The sequence below is a fragment of the Onychostruthus taczanowskii genome, unplaced genomic scaffold, assembly GCF_017590055.1.
Source record: "Onychostruthus taczanowskii isolate IOZ18803 unplaced genomic scaffold, ASM1759005v1 scaffold1, whole genome shotgun sequence".
NCBI lineage: Eukaryota > Metazoa > Chordata > Aves > Passeriformes > Passeridae > Onychostruthus > Onychostruthus taczanowskii.
The window spans coordinates 10,237,990-10,253,985 of record NW_024496525.1 but is presented as its reverse complement, the minus strand read 5'-3'; the positions used below and the strand labels follow the sequence as shown (position 1 = coordinate 10,253,985).

Genomic DNA, 15,996 nt, shown 5'->3' with positions numbered 1-15,996 from the left:
GCTCCAAAATGTTGTGTAGAAAAAACAAAGTAGGCCTAAGAACTGGATGAAACCACTTCTAAAAGACTCAAGAATGCTGCTTTCAGGCTTGTTCTCTTCATGTCATTGTTATTCATTCATAGTTTTCATGAAAATGAATTCATGAATTCAATTTTAATTTCAAATGTTAAAATCCTTAAGGCTTTGGTGAAAATTATTCAATTAGATTTGATTATTCTTGCAGAACTTCACATTATAGTAACATTGTGAATTAATACTCTACATAAATTAATCAAATCAGGTTGGTTTTTTGTGTTGATAATGTATCAGACACACTAATGGTCAGAGCATGTACTGTAAACTCATCATAGTGAGTTTTGATAGTGTCTTATTTTCATTTTACCTGTTTTCCATTGTGGTTGTTTCATAAAAAAAAATTTAAAATCAGATTGGGCAGAAAACTTGCAGCCATCATGTCTGGTGTGAATTCATGTATGTATCCTTGTGTATCAGCTTTGAGACACAAAGTTGGAATAAGCTGAGCTTTATGAGAAAGAACATGACATTTCTTCTCCCCTTCTTTTCTTTCCCCTTGTTTTTTTTAAATTATTCTCTTCTCCCTTGCCTGCTCTGTGTTTGGGAATCACAACCTGTCTGGTTAGTAACAAGATACCTCATGTAGCAGTTGCCTTCTCTCAGTGATTTCTCTCTCTGCCAACCTAAAAGAAGCCCTGTCTTGACATGGTATGGGTTCCTTCTCCCTCACACACACAGTTAGTCTAGAAGGAGTTAGCTGACACACCATCATGCCTGTAAATATATGTAGACAGGAATTAAATTTAGCACTGTCACTCAAAGAAGTCAGTTTCTGCTGCCCAGTATCTTTTAGATCTGCCGTGTTGTGAGGCCGCTCCTGGGAACAGAGGTCGGAAGGGGATGCTGCCTGAATATGTTCTCATGACAGCATTTATCAGGGGCAGGTCACTACAGAGAGATTCAGGAAGGCAGCTGATGATGAAATAGCACAGCAGGCTTGAAGCACTTGTAACTGTAGGCGCAACTCCATGTTCAACTTTAGGATTTGATTTTGGATTTATGTTTCTCAGTTACAAGCTCTTTCTGCACAAATTTCTTACTGGTGTCCATTGGTATGCTTTAAAGATTTTTTTTTTTACTTAACACACATATCATGCCCTGTTTCATTGGCAACTTCATACATGAATATAAAGTTCTGTGCTTTAAAGATTTTTTTTTTTACTTAACACACATATCATGCCCTGTTTCAGGGCAACTTCATGCATGAATATAAAGTTCTGCTGCAAATCTAATTACTGTCTTTCAAAAGCTTTTCTTTTGTTATTTCCTCTCTCATCACTTTGCTTGAGAATGCTGCTTCTAATGTATGATATATATGGCTTTACCCAGGCTTTAAGGTCGCAGCAGGTGCCTGATAAAAAGAAGCAGAAGTTTTGCTTGCCTAGAACATGTTAGCTGGGATGTGAACTTTTGCAATAATGGCTTTATGTCACCCAACTGCTGGCACTGTCGCTCCTTTGCCAAATTTTTCTGTGCTTCTTACTGGCCTAAGCTCTTGGCAGCCTCTGCAGTCATTACGGAGAGACCCCTCATGGGTCACGTTGGAGCGCAGTACTGGTTCTCTTGATTCTGAGCTTGGTTTTTGCCTAATGCTCTGGAATAGCTCCCAGACCAATGACATACCAATTGAGACTGCTGCCCTTGGAGCAAAGTGTGGGTCAGCAAAGGAATAGAGAGCAGCTTTTCAACAACCAAAGCCTTAAGATTACATTAAAATTCTGTTTGCTGATCCCAGTGTTTCTTTTTGCTACAAATAATCAGCAGTCAAGCATGTGGCTTCATCAAGGAACTACACCTGGAAAAAGAAACAACATATCTATGCTGATAGGTTTCATTAGTCTTAGGATGGAAGATTGCAGCAGTTTGGTTGGATTGTTGTAACTGCAGATGTGATGTGCCTTGGTGTTTTCACACTCATCAGTCCATCCTGTTTGTTAGTAGGCAGGACAGTTCTGAATGAAGTAAATCATCAAGTGAAGCAGGTACATGCCCACTTCAATTCTAACAGTTAAATTATTTCAGTATCCTATTTCAGTCAGGTGTATGTAGACCATGTAAAATATGGAAATACAAATAGGGCTGGAGATTTTCTTTTTTAATCTGGCCGTTTCAATCTTTCTTAAATAACTTCAAAATCTGAAGCCAGTCATTAAAAAATAAAGTAAGCACCACCATATTTCATGGAGGTATCCTTTGCTGTCCTTTTGTCAGGATGTATGCTTTAATTTCTCAAACAATGCAATAACACCATGAAAGTAATTGATTTAAACCTCAAGTTTTGTCTTGAAAAAAAACATTTTCAAAAATACTGTTGTAAGTAAAAGATTTTCATATATATGTTTGTGAACATTTTTGTGTTTATTTGCATTTAATGAATACCTAATTAATATGGTTTTGTTTGTTGAAGATCTGAAAAAAAAAAGGTTGGGGATTTCTTTCAGGAATTGAGAGATGCTTTTGTCAACAGCTGTAAACACTGAGGAATAAAGAACTGTATTTAAAATTATTTGCATCATCTGTGTGTATTGTGATTTGGATCCACTATCATATGTTCCTCCTTTGTTTGTAAGAAAGAATTCTTGCTGGTGATTTACAATAATGGTGAAATTTACTTTTTATGGTGATGGAAATAACATGTATTTTGACCAAAATGGAGAAGGCAAAAGATAACTTTATAGAAAAATTTTAACAGGCAAGGTATGTCACAAGTCTGGGATTTTGTCTGGGATTACTAAAGAATCTCAGTTACATTTTATCTTACTCAAAAAAAATGTAAAAGCACAGTGATCTATATGATCACTGCTTTTGTCTTTTTGTAAACTAAAGAAATATCCTCCAATTACTTCTCAAGTTTTATTACTTGAGATAATTATGAAAAAAACCCCACAACTTGTTTTGCCTAAGACTGTAGAGCAGATTTGCCATACAAATAGGAGTTTCACCTCTTCTTGTCTTCCTTGACATGATTGAAGATAACTGAATGGATGCCCATTTCCCCATATAAAAACCAGTTTAGGCTGTGGTAGTTTGAAGTTTACTGTAAGGTAAATAGCAGGTCTTCAGAGTGCTGCAGTTCTGCCTGTGCGACAGGCAGCATTAGCAGACACAACAGAAGCTTTACTTAAACTTGACTACTGTGCTGTGAAATCTTTTCAAAACTAGCATTCTTAACAAAAGTGAGAGAATATGATACTAAAGATGGCTGCTTTGTAGTACTTGGCATACTGAGTAACAACACAGTGTTTTTACTATGTCAGCCAGTAGAATACCAAACAAATAATCTGCAAATACCTAGCTTCCTGAGTTTTCGCAGGACCATTCCAAGGCTCCGAGAAGGTGAAGCTGGTCTGAGACACTGGTACTAGGTAAATGCTGCAGAAGGGTCTCAGGTAACAGTCAAGGAAGACTAGTATAGTTTGTATAGACTTCTCTGAGATACAAAATCAGAGGCAGCATGAAATGCAATTTTAATATTTTTCTATTATAAATATTAAACCAAAATCTTAACAATTTATATAAAATATTTACAATCTGTACACTTTTTCAAACTTCTCAGACAGCATTAAACTTGAAGTTGCCATAGAGAGCAGTTACAATAAACTAACAGATGCTGCTAGAACAAAACCGTATTTCCAAAACACATGAGCTAATCTAAAAGCAATTGTATTTAACCTGAATATAAACAGTAGCCCCTGCCTTGTTAATTATGATACTACTCAATCTATTTACTTTTATCTTTAAACAATCAGAATTCACGCTTAAAAAATAAATGAGGAGTGGTGCTTGTTCTCTCTGCCTTCTTGTAAGTAGAGCTGGACCTAGAGAAGGAAGAGTGTGTTCATTTGACTTAGCCATGACAAGATAAATTTCAGTGTCACTGTTTGATAACATGACTTCTAAACAGCGCTTTTAATTGTGTCCCTTTTTCCTAACATAAAGCAGCTTGAAGATTAACACAAAGGCAAGTGATTTTTTTTTTCTGGGTAGCATTGTCAGTTTTAACAGTTTCCCTGTAGTCAGGTTCTGCTGTTAAGTCTTTCATGCAGGAAAAAGAACGTCCCAAAAGAAAAGAAGGGACTAAGAGCACTTCAGAGAAAGAGGGGAGAAAAAGAAAAACAAAAAAATGAGGGGGTTGGGTGGGGAAGGAGGAGATAACTGTTACAGATTTTGGGCAAACAGAGAACCTGAAGGTACTTACAAAGCTCTGAAGTTATCCAGGTATCAGCTGACTTCTTTGAAGCAGGAAGTTTTTAGCACACATGAAGCACTGCACACTTGTTCTGCAAGACATTCTTGCATACAGATCCCTTTTAAATCTTTCAGATTTACAGAGAAACATTAAGTTAGCGCTTAGGACTGTACAAACCTGTGGTCATAACTCAGTCTGGAGCATTAAGTACCTAGTTCTACAGTAGCCTTTGGCCCAGCTGCTGATAGTAGGGAATTTTCCTTTAAACTACAAGGTTTTGTTCATGATCGCCACACTCCATCATAGACAAAGTATATGTACATACACAAATTCAAATCCAGAGTTTAGACCACCAGTGAGCACTTAGCTTGGCTGTACAACAAGATTTATGTGTCTTAGCTGCTCCTCTGGGGCATTTTTTAAATAAGTGAAAATATATCCAACTTTTTATCTTGTTTAATAGTTGTAGAAACAGGCTTTTATTTGTTAAATGCCTTTTAGAAATATACCTTGCTGTAGTTCCCTGAAGAGAGGACAAAATCAAGAAGCTCACAGAAAATGGGCAAACCAAGGGTGCAGACATGACCTGACAGCCATTCTGATTGCTTCACTGACCAAAGTGCAATTCCACCTTACTTGATAATAATTCAGGTTTAGTGTATGAGTTTAAAAAGCTGCACAGAGCTGTTTTTTCCTATGCATTTCAGTTATTTACAGAAATGTTACAGAAAATCTACTACTACTACTACTCCTTCCCTCCATTTGTTTTTACTTATACATGGCATTGCAAGCACAACCCAATTTCCAAGCAATTTTGAATCACTAAACTGGCAAGTACTTTCAAATTAATTTTATAAATAAAGCATTCATATACCTGATAATGACTAAATTGTGGATGGAATGTATATTTATGCCACTTTGAACACAAAGCACAGATGCTATTGTCATTGACTAAATTTCAATCTATAATGGAACTGGTAACTTAGAAGTGTTGAGCATTAAGTGGACTTTTTTATGGTGTTTGTATGTGTGATGACAAATACACAGCTCTTAAGTGTACAGATCTCTTGGAATGCAAATGGAATTTTCTAATCGGCTATTTTGACAAGTAGATTTATCAGTAACTTGAAAGACTATTTTCTCTTAACAATATATACACTTTGTGTCTTTAAGTTACCTCCCTCGCACCTTTTACTATACAAAATTTACAGACATAGGAGCACACTCATCTTGACTTAATGTAAAGTGCATGTGAAATCTAGGAGAGAGAAAATGGAGAAATCTTGTTAGGAGCTCTGAACTACAGTAGCTATTGCACAGGGCTTGCTGTCCAGTTTCTCTCATAATATGGCTCTACAGATTCTGCTCAACAATGGCAACAATCTACTTTGATGTGAGAGAAATATAATCAACCTTATGCCATATCTACTGTATGTGGACAACAAGTTACCCATTAAGCCAAGTAAGAGGAATTAAATCTTCCAAGTCATGGCATGGAAGCAGTATTCAATGTCAAGTCTCTGTAGTCTCACTTCTGTTACTTTAATAAAGGTAAGTGTTTGAGCAGCAGAACTTCTAAAGCTCTGAAAGATGTTTTAAAAATTTGTCAGTTTATCTTAAAGTGTATGGATCAATCAAATATCATTAGATTGGCTACTTTAATTTTCTTGTTAAATTTTTGGAATTAAATGTGACCATTCACTTCATGTTTTTAATTGGTTGCAGCTCCAAGAATGAATTATTTTTCTTAATATAGGTTTTCTACAGTTTTAATTTACTCAGCTTTATCACACATTTGTATCTATAAAACTGAGTTGGGCCAAATTTGAGGTGACCCAGTCTTATGAATATCTACTTTGTCAGAACATTTGTACAGTAAGGCATGCTGTTGGCAGCCAGGTAAGTCACTGGGAAATCAATATGGTCTTCAACATGAACAGAGACTTCAGCAACACTCTCACTCCTTTTAAAAGCAAACCCAGAAGATACTATTTTCCATTGCACAGATAATGCTAAATTACAAGGTCAAAATTATTTTATACATTTGGGAGTGCATGTTTAAAAGGGAAATGTGTTGAGTAAAGAGAACATTTCTGCTTAATATCCTTCAGATTCTCTCTCCAGTTCACTTGGTAAGCAGCTTTATCATAGCCCCTCTTTCAGTCTTACGATCTTCCATTCCATAGGAGATTTTCCTCTCATCTGCTAGGAGCAGTCTCTGTGTTGTAGACTGTCAACTACATGGTTTCTTTTCTGGATTGTGAGAGATTCAATTGTTTTGTGTGCCTGTTCCAGCTGGATCTTTAAACCTTCATTGTCTGCCTTTAGAATATTCCTTTCCTAAACAAACAAGAAAAAAAAAAAAAGATAATTGTATTTTATAGTGCAATTTTTTGAGGACTGTCTGGCTGTATATTTAGGTTGACTGCCATAAAAATAAATTGGTGTAGCTCTCAAAAGAACCAGTAACTTATCTGAGTATTTCCACAGTCCCTGCTCTACCCTTTGTGTATGCTCTGGCAACTTTCCACCAGCTGGTATCTGAGTCATGTCCACAACCTGCACTTATCCCCCCCCCCCACTGCACCTCTCATAACAACAGCAGTCTGGGGAAACAACAACACACGTCAGACTTTACCACTCTACTGCTGCAGAAATTGATGTACCAGAAGCCATTAATTCATAACATCATCTGCTGTTTAGTAGTTGAGGTCAGGAGGGAGAAAGGGCAAGTGTAAATTACAGGGCTCACATGAATGGGACATTGTAAAGAATGCTTTTTTACAAGTTCCATCCATGCTTCACATCCTTGTTGTATTGAATATACTGTTGATTGAAAGGGAAGTGGTTTGTACTGGAAGATTGTCTTAATCTTTGTCTTAATAAACCACTCATCTTTGATAAAACATGAGTTCACTTTATCAGCACCAAGGGATATTTTGAAAGTTAGAGTCATCATTGAAAGATTAGACTGTGGTCTGTCATCACAGAATAGTGATAAATATTGAGTAAAAAGTATGAAAATAAGTCTTTGTTCCTCATAATTATAGCTGGATCCATCCATTATTTGCACCTTTGGAATTATAATAGTTTTTTTGACCTGTTTGGAGAGGTGTTTGTGCAAACCTGAATTTGGGCCATGTTTGAGGTGACACAGTGTTATGGATAACTCAGCTTACACTTTAGAGTAAGCTGAGACATAACAGGGCAGATGCAGGTGAAATCTAGCAAGAAGCATCATGTCTATTCACAGTAATATTTCTTGGTGGTCCTTACACTTGTCAGTTGAACAAAAGCAGAGCTCCCTACCCTCTCAGCCCCATATATCCTGTCATTTGGGGTAGCAGAGGCCACCAAAATCAGGAAGAAATTCAGAACTATGTTCCTCATTTTATGAAGTAACATTCTGTCCCGAGTGATTGGATTATGTTCACATTCTAGAACACACAGGGATCAGTGTGAGCATAACAACGGCTTCAAAGCCCTATACTAGAACTAAAATTTATCATTTAAATGAAGCATTGCTGGAAGTTAAAGTGGCTAAGACTTTATGATGCCATTCATGGATTGTTTAACTGCAATTAAACTGGGAATTAATTACACTGGAGTAAAGTGACACCTTTCTACCCAGCCACTCCCCACACATCAACCACTTGACCATACTGTTGTGTGAAACAGAATTTGTTCCATCATGTATGTACCTGCTCAAGTTCCTGGTATGAGGGTTTACAGCTGTGATGCTCCTCCTTCATTTTCTGGCTGGAGTCCTTGTTTTCCCATTTAACAAATGCCTTTCTGCGGCCTAGAATTGGGCTTGGAAATGTGGATGCTGGAGCTGCCTGGAGATAAGGATTTTCTGGCATCCTGTGTTCTTTCTTCTCTCTCCGCTTACGAGATACATCACCAGCCAGCAGTACAGGATCAGTCTGTGTACTTTTATGAATCACAGCTGGTTTCAGTCTCACTGAGATTTTTTGAGCTGAGGAACCCATGAGCATAATGGTTCGATCCTTGCTGTCTTCACTGTGCTCCACTACTTCTCCATTAGGAAAGGTGAATGATCCTTCTTCTTGTCCTTTAAAATATATACAGTCAATTAAGGCAAAATCTTCTCCCAGAAAAGGAGAAACAGGAGGCATGGTAATTAAACATGGTTTTAATAAATAAAGCATTTATTCCTTACTGATTTTACATTCATTGCTCTCCAAAACAGGTGTCTTTAGAAGTTTCTCAATGTTTTGTCCTGTGAAACAACTCTTAGCCCTGTCTCAGTAACACAGATATGGATCAGTAGGAAGAAAACAGGTGTGGCATCAAGGTCAGCTTGTGAAAAACTTTGATGTGGGTAAGAGGTGGTTATTACATAGTGCTGCAGTCATTTCAGACACAATCACAGAGATGCACATAGCATCAAGAGAAATGGGCTGCACTGAGCTCTGCAGATGTGCTAACAGAAAGCCTAGGGTGGAATCCAGCAGTACGAGTCTTAAATATAACACAAAGGATTGATAATCAAAGTGGCAGGAAGCAGATTTGAAGAACATTAAATACAGGCAAAGAGCAGGAAAGAAATTCAAAGAGAGTGAATATGCAAAGAGTTGGAACATCAAAATAAAAACAGAGGTAGCCTGGTGTTTTTCAAGGACAACATTCCTTCTTTGGAAGCCTGCACAGTAATACACAGTAAGAAAATGTTATACAGTTTGTTTGATACAAGGAGAAAAGAACAGAGAGGTGTAGATTTTTCATTTCCAATTCTGCGGAAGATGGGCAGATGGACAGGAGTTAGAGATTCAGCTACTGAAGTGGAAAAGGTGAAGACAATTAGCTGTTGGTTTTCCTAGCACACAGATACATAGGAAAATTTGCTTTATAAACTCCACATTAAAATTTCAGTCAGAATTGTAACAGTGCAGTAGTCAATGTTACAACTTGCTAAAAATCAAGACTTGCTTGTTACAAGGTGAGAGAGTTAAGGAAGCCTGTTAGTTCTTCATGTCACATGGCATCCAGTTCTCATGGGAGTCTGGCAGAAGATTTATTCGTTATTTAGTGGAATTTGTGCACCATACATTGTGTAGTGTGACAAGAGATGTGGAAAGGTAGTCCAGCCTTAGTCTAGAGCAGGAATGGTGTTACTTGATACAAGCTAATATACACCTGTTTCTACTTTCTATGGAGATAAAACACCGCAGTTAACTCACAAAACCTAAAAGGATGGTGTACAACAGGTTTAAAAGAAAAAGGAGCAAATAAAGGAAAGATTATCTACATATTTTGGTCTTTTCTCACCATGGAATTGTTCTTTAACTCCTACTGGGCAGAGGCTTGAAGCAAGCACAGATGTTGGGCTGCTGTCTGCAACTGAAGTTTTGGGTCTTTTCTTGCACTCTATCACAACCAGGTCTTTGCATTGCTTGTGACAGTTCATCCCACAGTCTGTAAACAAGACAACATTTACATGATTCGTGGCTCTGGTGTAGCACCTAAGGTAGCTCTGACACACTGCCCTCCTGGGAAGCAATCAGCCTGGTGTTCTCTATGTGCATTACCTGTAACAACATACATCTGTAATACAACATCCCTTTGCTATACATGCCTAAAACTCCTTTTCATTATGAAAGTACATAATGGCACCGTTCAGTCACAAAAGTGCTCTGACTGTAGCAGCTGCAGAGAAAGCTGATACCTGTATGAGGAAGAAAACTGCAAAATAAATGTTAGGAATGTGCTGCACAATATTCACAGAGTGGTGATGTTTGTGTCCAAAGGTCTGTTCCCAAACCCTCTGAATTCAGTCATGTCTTGCAAAGCATTAGAGCTGTCAATTACAAGTTCCTTCATCTCTGCATTTCTTCTGTCATACTATTCTTGAATCAGTCCTGTCCTCCATAGGAGGTCAGATTAAATGGGTCCATAGATATAGCCCTGGATCTCAGGAGGATCACAGGTTTTTGTCATTCCCTATAAATTATGGATTAAAATTAACGAAGTATAAAGTACTTTACCTTTGCATCTGTATCCTTGTTTAATGACTCCCCATAGCTGAAATTCAAACAAACAAAAAGCCTATGTATTAATATATTCTTCTGCATTTGATACCCCCATATAAAAAATACACTAAAAGCTCCACTCTTTTCTAAGATCTGAGCACTTGCAGAGTATCTTGTTTTCCTACACTTCTAATCATAACATCAAAATAGATCTATTTACCCCTTTAGCATAAGGTAAATATAATATTTTATGTGTCTCAATGACAAACAAAATATCTTGAACTAGTCTAGTGAATACATCAGCAGATCTGGCAGTTCCTCGAGAAGCTGTGGAGCTGGAGTAGATGGAGAATTCTGCTGTCTCAGCACCCTTGTCTGATCTCACCTGAACAGCAGATTTGTAAGATCCTACCAATCTGTTACAACAGTTTTATTAAACCTTCTGTGCCACAGGCAGAGGCAAGTCATGTCTGTATCAGGACATGAATTCTAGCAGCCCCAAGGAGTGGAAGGCTCTGCATTTGGAAGTCTTGCCTGAGACTGGTTTTGGTGACATAACCAAACCCCACAAGGTATGAACCATGTTTAAACATATTGGCACTGCCAAGAGAGGAGTAAAGGGTACCTTAAACATCTACAGAGAAAGAAGTCTGGTGTTCACTGATGTTTTATATAGATCCACTTCTGTATATGACACAAGGCAATTATGAGATAAGAAAGGCATAATTCCAAAGAAAGTTAACATAATTTACTAAAAAGTAAGCTTACAAATCCAGCACAGTTGTCGCAGAAAGTGGGCCTTAAGTAAGTGGTCTCTTGGAAGTTGTGAGCAAAACCAAGTCCTAATTTGGAATAGATTGAGCTAGCCCTCATAAAGTAAGCCGTTATTTCATCCCTGCTAATCAGACCTTCCCTGGAAATAAACAAGAAAAGTTGTTTGTGAGACATAGATTTTGTAAAATGCATAAGGAGAATTAAACATTTTTTCTTCACATTTTATAATAGCAATAGTTTAATGCACAAAAAACTAAAGTGATCTCAGCAATCTTGCCAATTGTTTCCAAAGTATATAGAAGCTTATCTACACACTTAAACTGCAGACTGACAGGATAAATGGAATATCTGCATATGTGATGCAACCTCAAAACTACTCAACAGTAAACCTCTGAATAATCACTACTGTATTTTTCCATGCTCTAATATGTTAAGAAAAATGCTCCTGATTTTATCAAAATATATATTTGCCAATTCTCTATTTTTAAGAGACACCTTTATCATAGGAAAATTCTTTAGCAGTATATACTGAACATAATTTGAAAAATGTTTATTTTTCTGTTGTCTGTTTTTTCTTCTAAATGAGCTTGGATACCACTGCTGTAAGCCCAATGAAGGTGTCATTCACAACACGTTTAGAAGATGCTTTTGTCAGTTATGTTTTCACTTCTGTCTGTGCCTGAAGAGGATGCTTTTAACACCCTAATGATAAAATACAATTTAAACACAAAACCCCCTAAATCTCTCCCAAAATAGATGCTACAAAGTTGATAAGATGGTACTCACCAGTCCTTAGCCATTACACAAAACGAGAATGGGAAACTGGCAGCAATCTTTTCAAATTCTTCCTGGGAAATGTATCCGTCCTGATCATGGTCATAATTCTTGAAGACAGACTGTGTGAGGTAACAGCATAATAGTTTATAATGAGGATGGTCTCAATTACCACTTTAGAAAGCCTCCTCATTATTTATGGATTTCCTCTCCCATCTTCACACAATGTCTATTAAACAGTGCAATAGTTTAACTGCAGTTTCTTCTTGAGACTAAAAAAGCATTATGATTTCTTGGTTTGCAGTGAAACATAGGTAAGTCATCACAAGCTGGACTTAAAGCTTCACACAACAGCAACACAATGACAGCTGTTTTTTAATTGTGCTTTAAGACCATTCTGTCCAGGCCCACATATACAACATAATGTATAATGTTCTCAATTAGTGCTCTCAAAGGTGCTTTCTGTAGCCAAATCAGTGTAGCTATTTTATCAGGTCAGTGTTATGAGAAAATCAATTACAGGACAGAATTGTCAGGCAGACACCTGTTTCCACTTGTGGAATGTACTACTGCTTGTCACTGGTTGCAAGGCAAGGAGCACACCCAGAATAAATTTAGAAATATATTCCAAAACAGCGTGTATCAAAGGATGCCTCACAATATCAGAAGTGCTTAGAAAGACAAGAGATGAAGCAGGCAAGCAAAGACAAACTCTTTGTATCTCTATCAGTTTTGGAATCAATCACCTTACTTAGTAGTTTTCCATAAAGCAGGAGACCAAAAGAAAAAGCAACTGCTGCATGTAACAAAGCCACTGAGAGGCCTCCTGTCAGACTGCATCAGTAACATGATGTTGGAGGCCCTGGTAGAAATGGACTCCCTGGCCTCCTGAAACAGTGACTCTGCAAGTACACAAACCAGCATCCACACCTCCTGCTGGCCCTTTACCCTCTGAAGGAATTTCTATCTGTGCCTCACAGCTGCTGCTGCTATTTACAGGTAGGCAAAAGTATCTGTTTGTGAGGACAGACGTCCCATCCCCATATTTTCTCATACCTTCAGATTAAGGCTATAAAGATTTAAAATAATAAGAAATACACTGGCCAACCTTACTTACATCTACCATCCTCTGAACGTGTTTGCTGATGGTTTTTGGATCAGGTTTTGGGGCCACTCCTGAGGCCCAGTCTGCAACTACTGGTGGTTTGGAAGGTGTCATAGGCTGAAAAAAAATCAGAAGTACCACATTAGTACCGCATGGAAAGATTTTCAGTATTACACTTCTTCCATTTGTGACAGTGGACTATGTGACACAGGACTGCAGAAATGACCTGCTGGACCCAACATAACTCTTTTGATAATTACATGGTGCTTAAGCTCTTCCTTGAATTTGTTCAAAAGAGCAGTCATTCCTTAAATTGTCACAGTTCACTGACAGCCCTGTAAAATCACCATCTTCTCCATATTAATAAAACAGGAAGAAAACTACCACATAACACTCATGGGTTTCATCATTTGAATAATATAAGAATTCTCCATTTAAATAAAATAGTATCAACTGCCAAGATTAAGACTGATGTCATGTCTCTACACAGCAACTTCATTTGTCTTTGTGTTCATATTATAAAACCTGATATGGTGTAAACTCTGCCATATATTCCATCTTAAACTTCATCATCAACCAAATAATTTGTGCTTTAATAGATTTCACTCATTCTACAAAGCTAAAATGTTTTCAATTTAGCATATAATAAAATAAAATACTAAATTGAATGGAAGATATAAAATTTTCCTTTTAAAAATCCTGGTTTTAAATTACAATCACTTATAAAGCCTTCCTTTTGTTAAGAATCTGTAAAGGCCCTTACAGCAGCTCGGTGACTTCGTGGCTCTCGTGCATACGAAAGTTCATAAATTTCATCTTCTGTGTAGTAAAGATCAAGGGACAGCTGAAAACAAACACATTAGTTTAATCCCAGAACAGTCACTACTACTTTATAAACTTGCTGCTGGAATGCACTCATATTTTTTGGTGCATTATTTTTTAATTTTGATTACACCTAGAAAAGAAATGGACTTGATCTGCACAGGCATTCACAATGATTTGAAATGTGTCCAAGTCTACATCACATACTGTTATTGCCATTATCTGGAAATCTGTAATAGGGACTATTGGGAGTTCAGAACCTCCTGCATTGAAATGAAGTATTTCTTCTCATTTATATCCTGTCATATACACCTGCATGAAATTATGATCAAAGTTCTACATATTTGTAATAGCTGTTTTTATAAAAAATTATTTAGAAGAAAAAAATACTTGGAATAATTTCAAACAAAACATTTAAAACAAATAGCAGGAAGAAGTAAGTTCACCATTTCACATAGCTGTACTTCAGACTCTGGGCATGCGTGCTTAATCTCACACAAGGTGCTCCCAGACAGAACAAATAACCTCAGGCAGATAAGCATTTTTATCTATTAGATTTTTCCTGAAACAGTGCTTGTAACCAGAAAGTGGAAGCAGACTATCTGGTTTTTCCAAGATGAAATACTTGTTAAGACCAAACAAAACTGAGAAACAAGAAAGGAAGATTTACTCTTTTAATAGAAGGTAGTGTTTTAACTTACTAGGAGAAGCCAAAACTACAGCTTTAACAATGACCTAGGTAGTATCAATTTTTTAGTAGCATGGCACTGACTAGATATGACTGGGAGTGAAATACATCAACTACATCTGACTAATGTTTATGTCAGTTTCTTAAGTATCAGAAGAGACTTGGCTAGAAATGCAGTATCTTGAGGGACTGAACTTTTGTGTGATTTTGTTTTCAACACAAGCAATCTGCCTTACTGACAGTACAGAGAGTAATACAGTGAAGCAGAAATAAACATTTCCTTCCCTTACAGAAATAATTTGAAGCATACTGCTGAAAGGCACCTCTACCCTTGCTGCCACATAAATCATCACCAATTTTTTCTCTTCTATTCCTGTACATTTCCCCTTTGGGGAAAAAAAATTACAATCTTATGTATTCAGAATTAATTAATTAAGGGAATTCTCTATTTAGTTGTTTGATAGGTATATGACATTTTTAATTGGATGTATTTATCTTATCTAACATACTTACTGTAAGCAAGTGAACAAGGTCCATATTAGCCTCCAGGGGAAGTGGCATTTCCTGGAGTTGTATCAGCTCATCTATGTGGTTATACAGAGAATATAGCTTGTACACATTAATCTTTTTGTCCTCCAAGTAGTCTGGCATGCCCTCATAAAGGGATATCAAGTCTTTCAGGTGGACCCCAAGGATTGGGATCTTAAAGTTACTGCACTCATTATAGGCACGTCGGTAACTATCATAATTTCTGTAGGACGAAAGCAATTCTGTCATTTCATTAAACACCTAAAACCAAAAAGAAAACAAAAAATCAGCACTAGTTACTGTTTCTGTTTTTGTCATACAGCACATGAACTTCCCATGTTATTGTTAAGGAATTTACTCATGAGTCTTGAAAACAATTTTAAAACTTTGAATGAAATCTAGGTATTCTAGATTTCCTATACCCATAAATTAGGTACTAATATGTAATTATAGATGGTTAATATATAGCTTAATCTATATTGCTGGTGTCCTTACGCTCCCCATTTAGTCAAATGAAAAGAAATATGATTCTCTTGAATCAGGGGGGTCTGTATGCAGTCAATGTGTAAGCACAGCACAAGATCGCTGACATTCGTAGCAGCCATCTTCACACTCAGATGTGGAATGCATTCCCTGACTTTCAGGACACCATCTGGAATTGCTGGAGAGATCCTGGCAGTGAAATCCTGTGCTGAGCCATGATCCCATCATGGTGTCATCAGAAGTCATACCTCTCTTTTTAAGAATTGTTTTTCCATGGAATTGAATTAGAAACAGCATCTTGGCTCTTTCATAAAGGCCAAATTAATCTTCAGTCTAGCAGTATAAATATATCCCTTGTTTAAAATTCTACAGGTACAAAGTTGACCCATTAACACAATAAAAGCAATGGACTAAGGTTTTCTCTGGGAAATTCCTGTCAAAGTTCTCCATTTGTAACATTTACCGACTGTTTGATGTAGTTAAACCTCAAATTGTGTTTTCAAGTCACTAATTACCAGACTTTTATTACCTTTCTATTAGCACCTGTATACAATTTCTTGAAACG

The 15,996-nt window shown here is 37.0% G+C and overlaps 1 protein-coding gene and 1 long non-coding RNA gene across 2 annotated transcripts in view; one reads left to right on the top strand and one right to left on the bottom strand.

Moving 5' to 3' along the window:
* The first annotated feature begins 1,219 nt into the window (after nucleotides 1-1,219).
* LOC121333765 lies at nucleotides 1,220-2,581 on the top strand. The gene is made up of 2 exons (XR_005952360.1): nucleotides 1,220-1,653; nucleotides 1,743-2,581. It is a non-coding gene; the product is annotated as an uncharacterized LOC121333765 (long non-coding RNA).
* Nucleotides 2,582-3,692: 1,111 nt separating this feature from the next.
* Nucleotides 3,693-15,996, bottom strand: part of RASGRP1 (RAS guanyl releasing protein 1) — a 37,837-nt gene continuing 25,533 nt past the window's right edge. The window contains exons 9-17 of the mRNA XM_041401884.1: nucleotides 14,934-15,209; nucleotides 13,674-13,754; nucleotides 12,923-13,027; nucleotides 11,818-11,927; nucleotides 11,026-11,170; nucleotides 10,273-10,309; nucleotides 9,557-9,703; nucleotides 7,966-8,339; nucleotides 3,693-6,604 (exon numbers count right to left, since the gene is read on the bottom strand). Of these exons, the coding sequence (XP_041257818.1) occupies nucleotides 6,470-6,604; nucleotides 7,966-8,339; nucleotides 9,557-9,703; nucleotides 10,273-10,309; nucleotides 11,026-11,170; nucleotides 11,818-11,927; nucleotides 12,923-13,027; nucleotides 13,674-13,754; nucleotides 14,934-15,209 (1,410 nt within the window). The 3' untranslated portion in view covers nucleotides 3,693-6,469. The remainder of the gene's footprint in view (nucleotides 6,605-7,965; nucleotides 8,340-9,556; nucleotides 9,704-10,272; nucleotides 10,310-11,025; nucleotides 11,171-11,817; nucleotides 11,928-12,922; nucleotides 13,028-13,673; nucleotides 13,755-14,933; nucleotides 15,210-15,996) is intronic.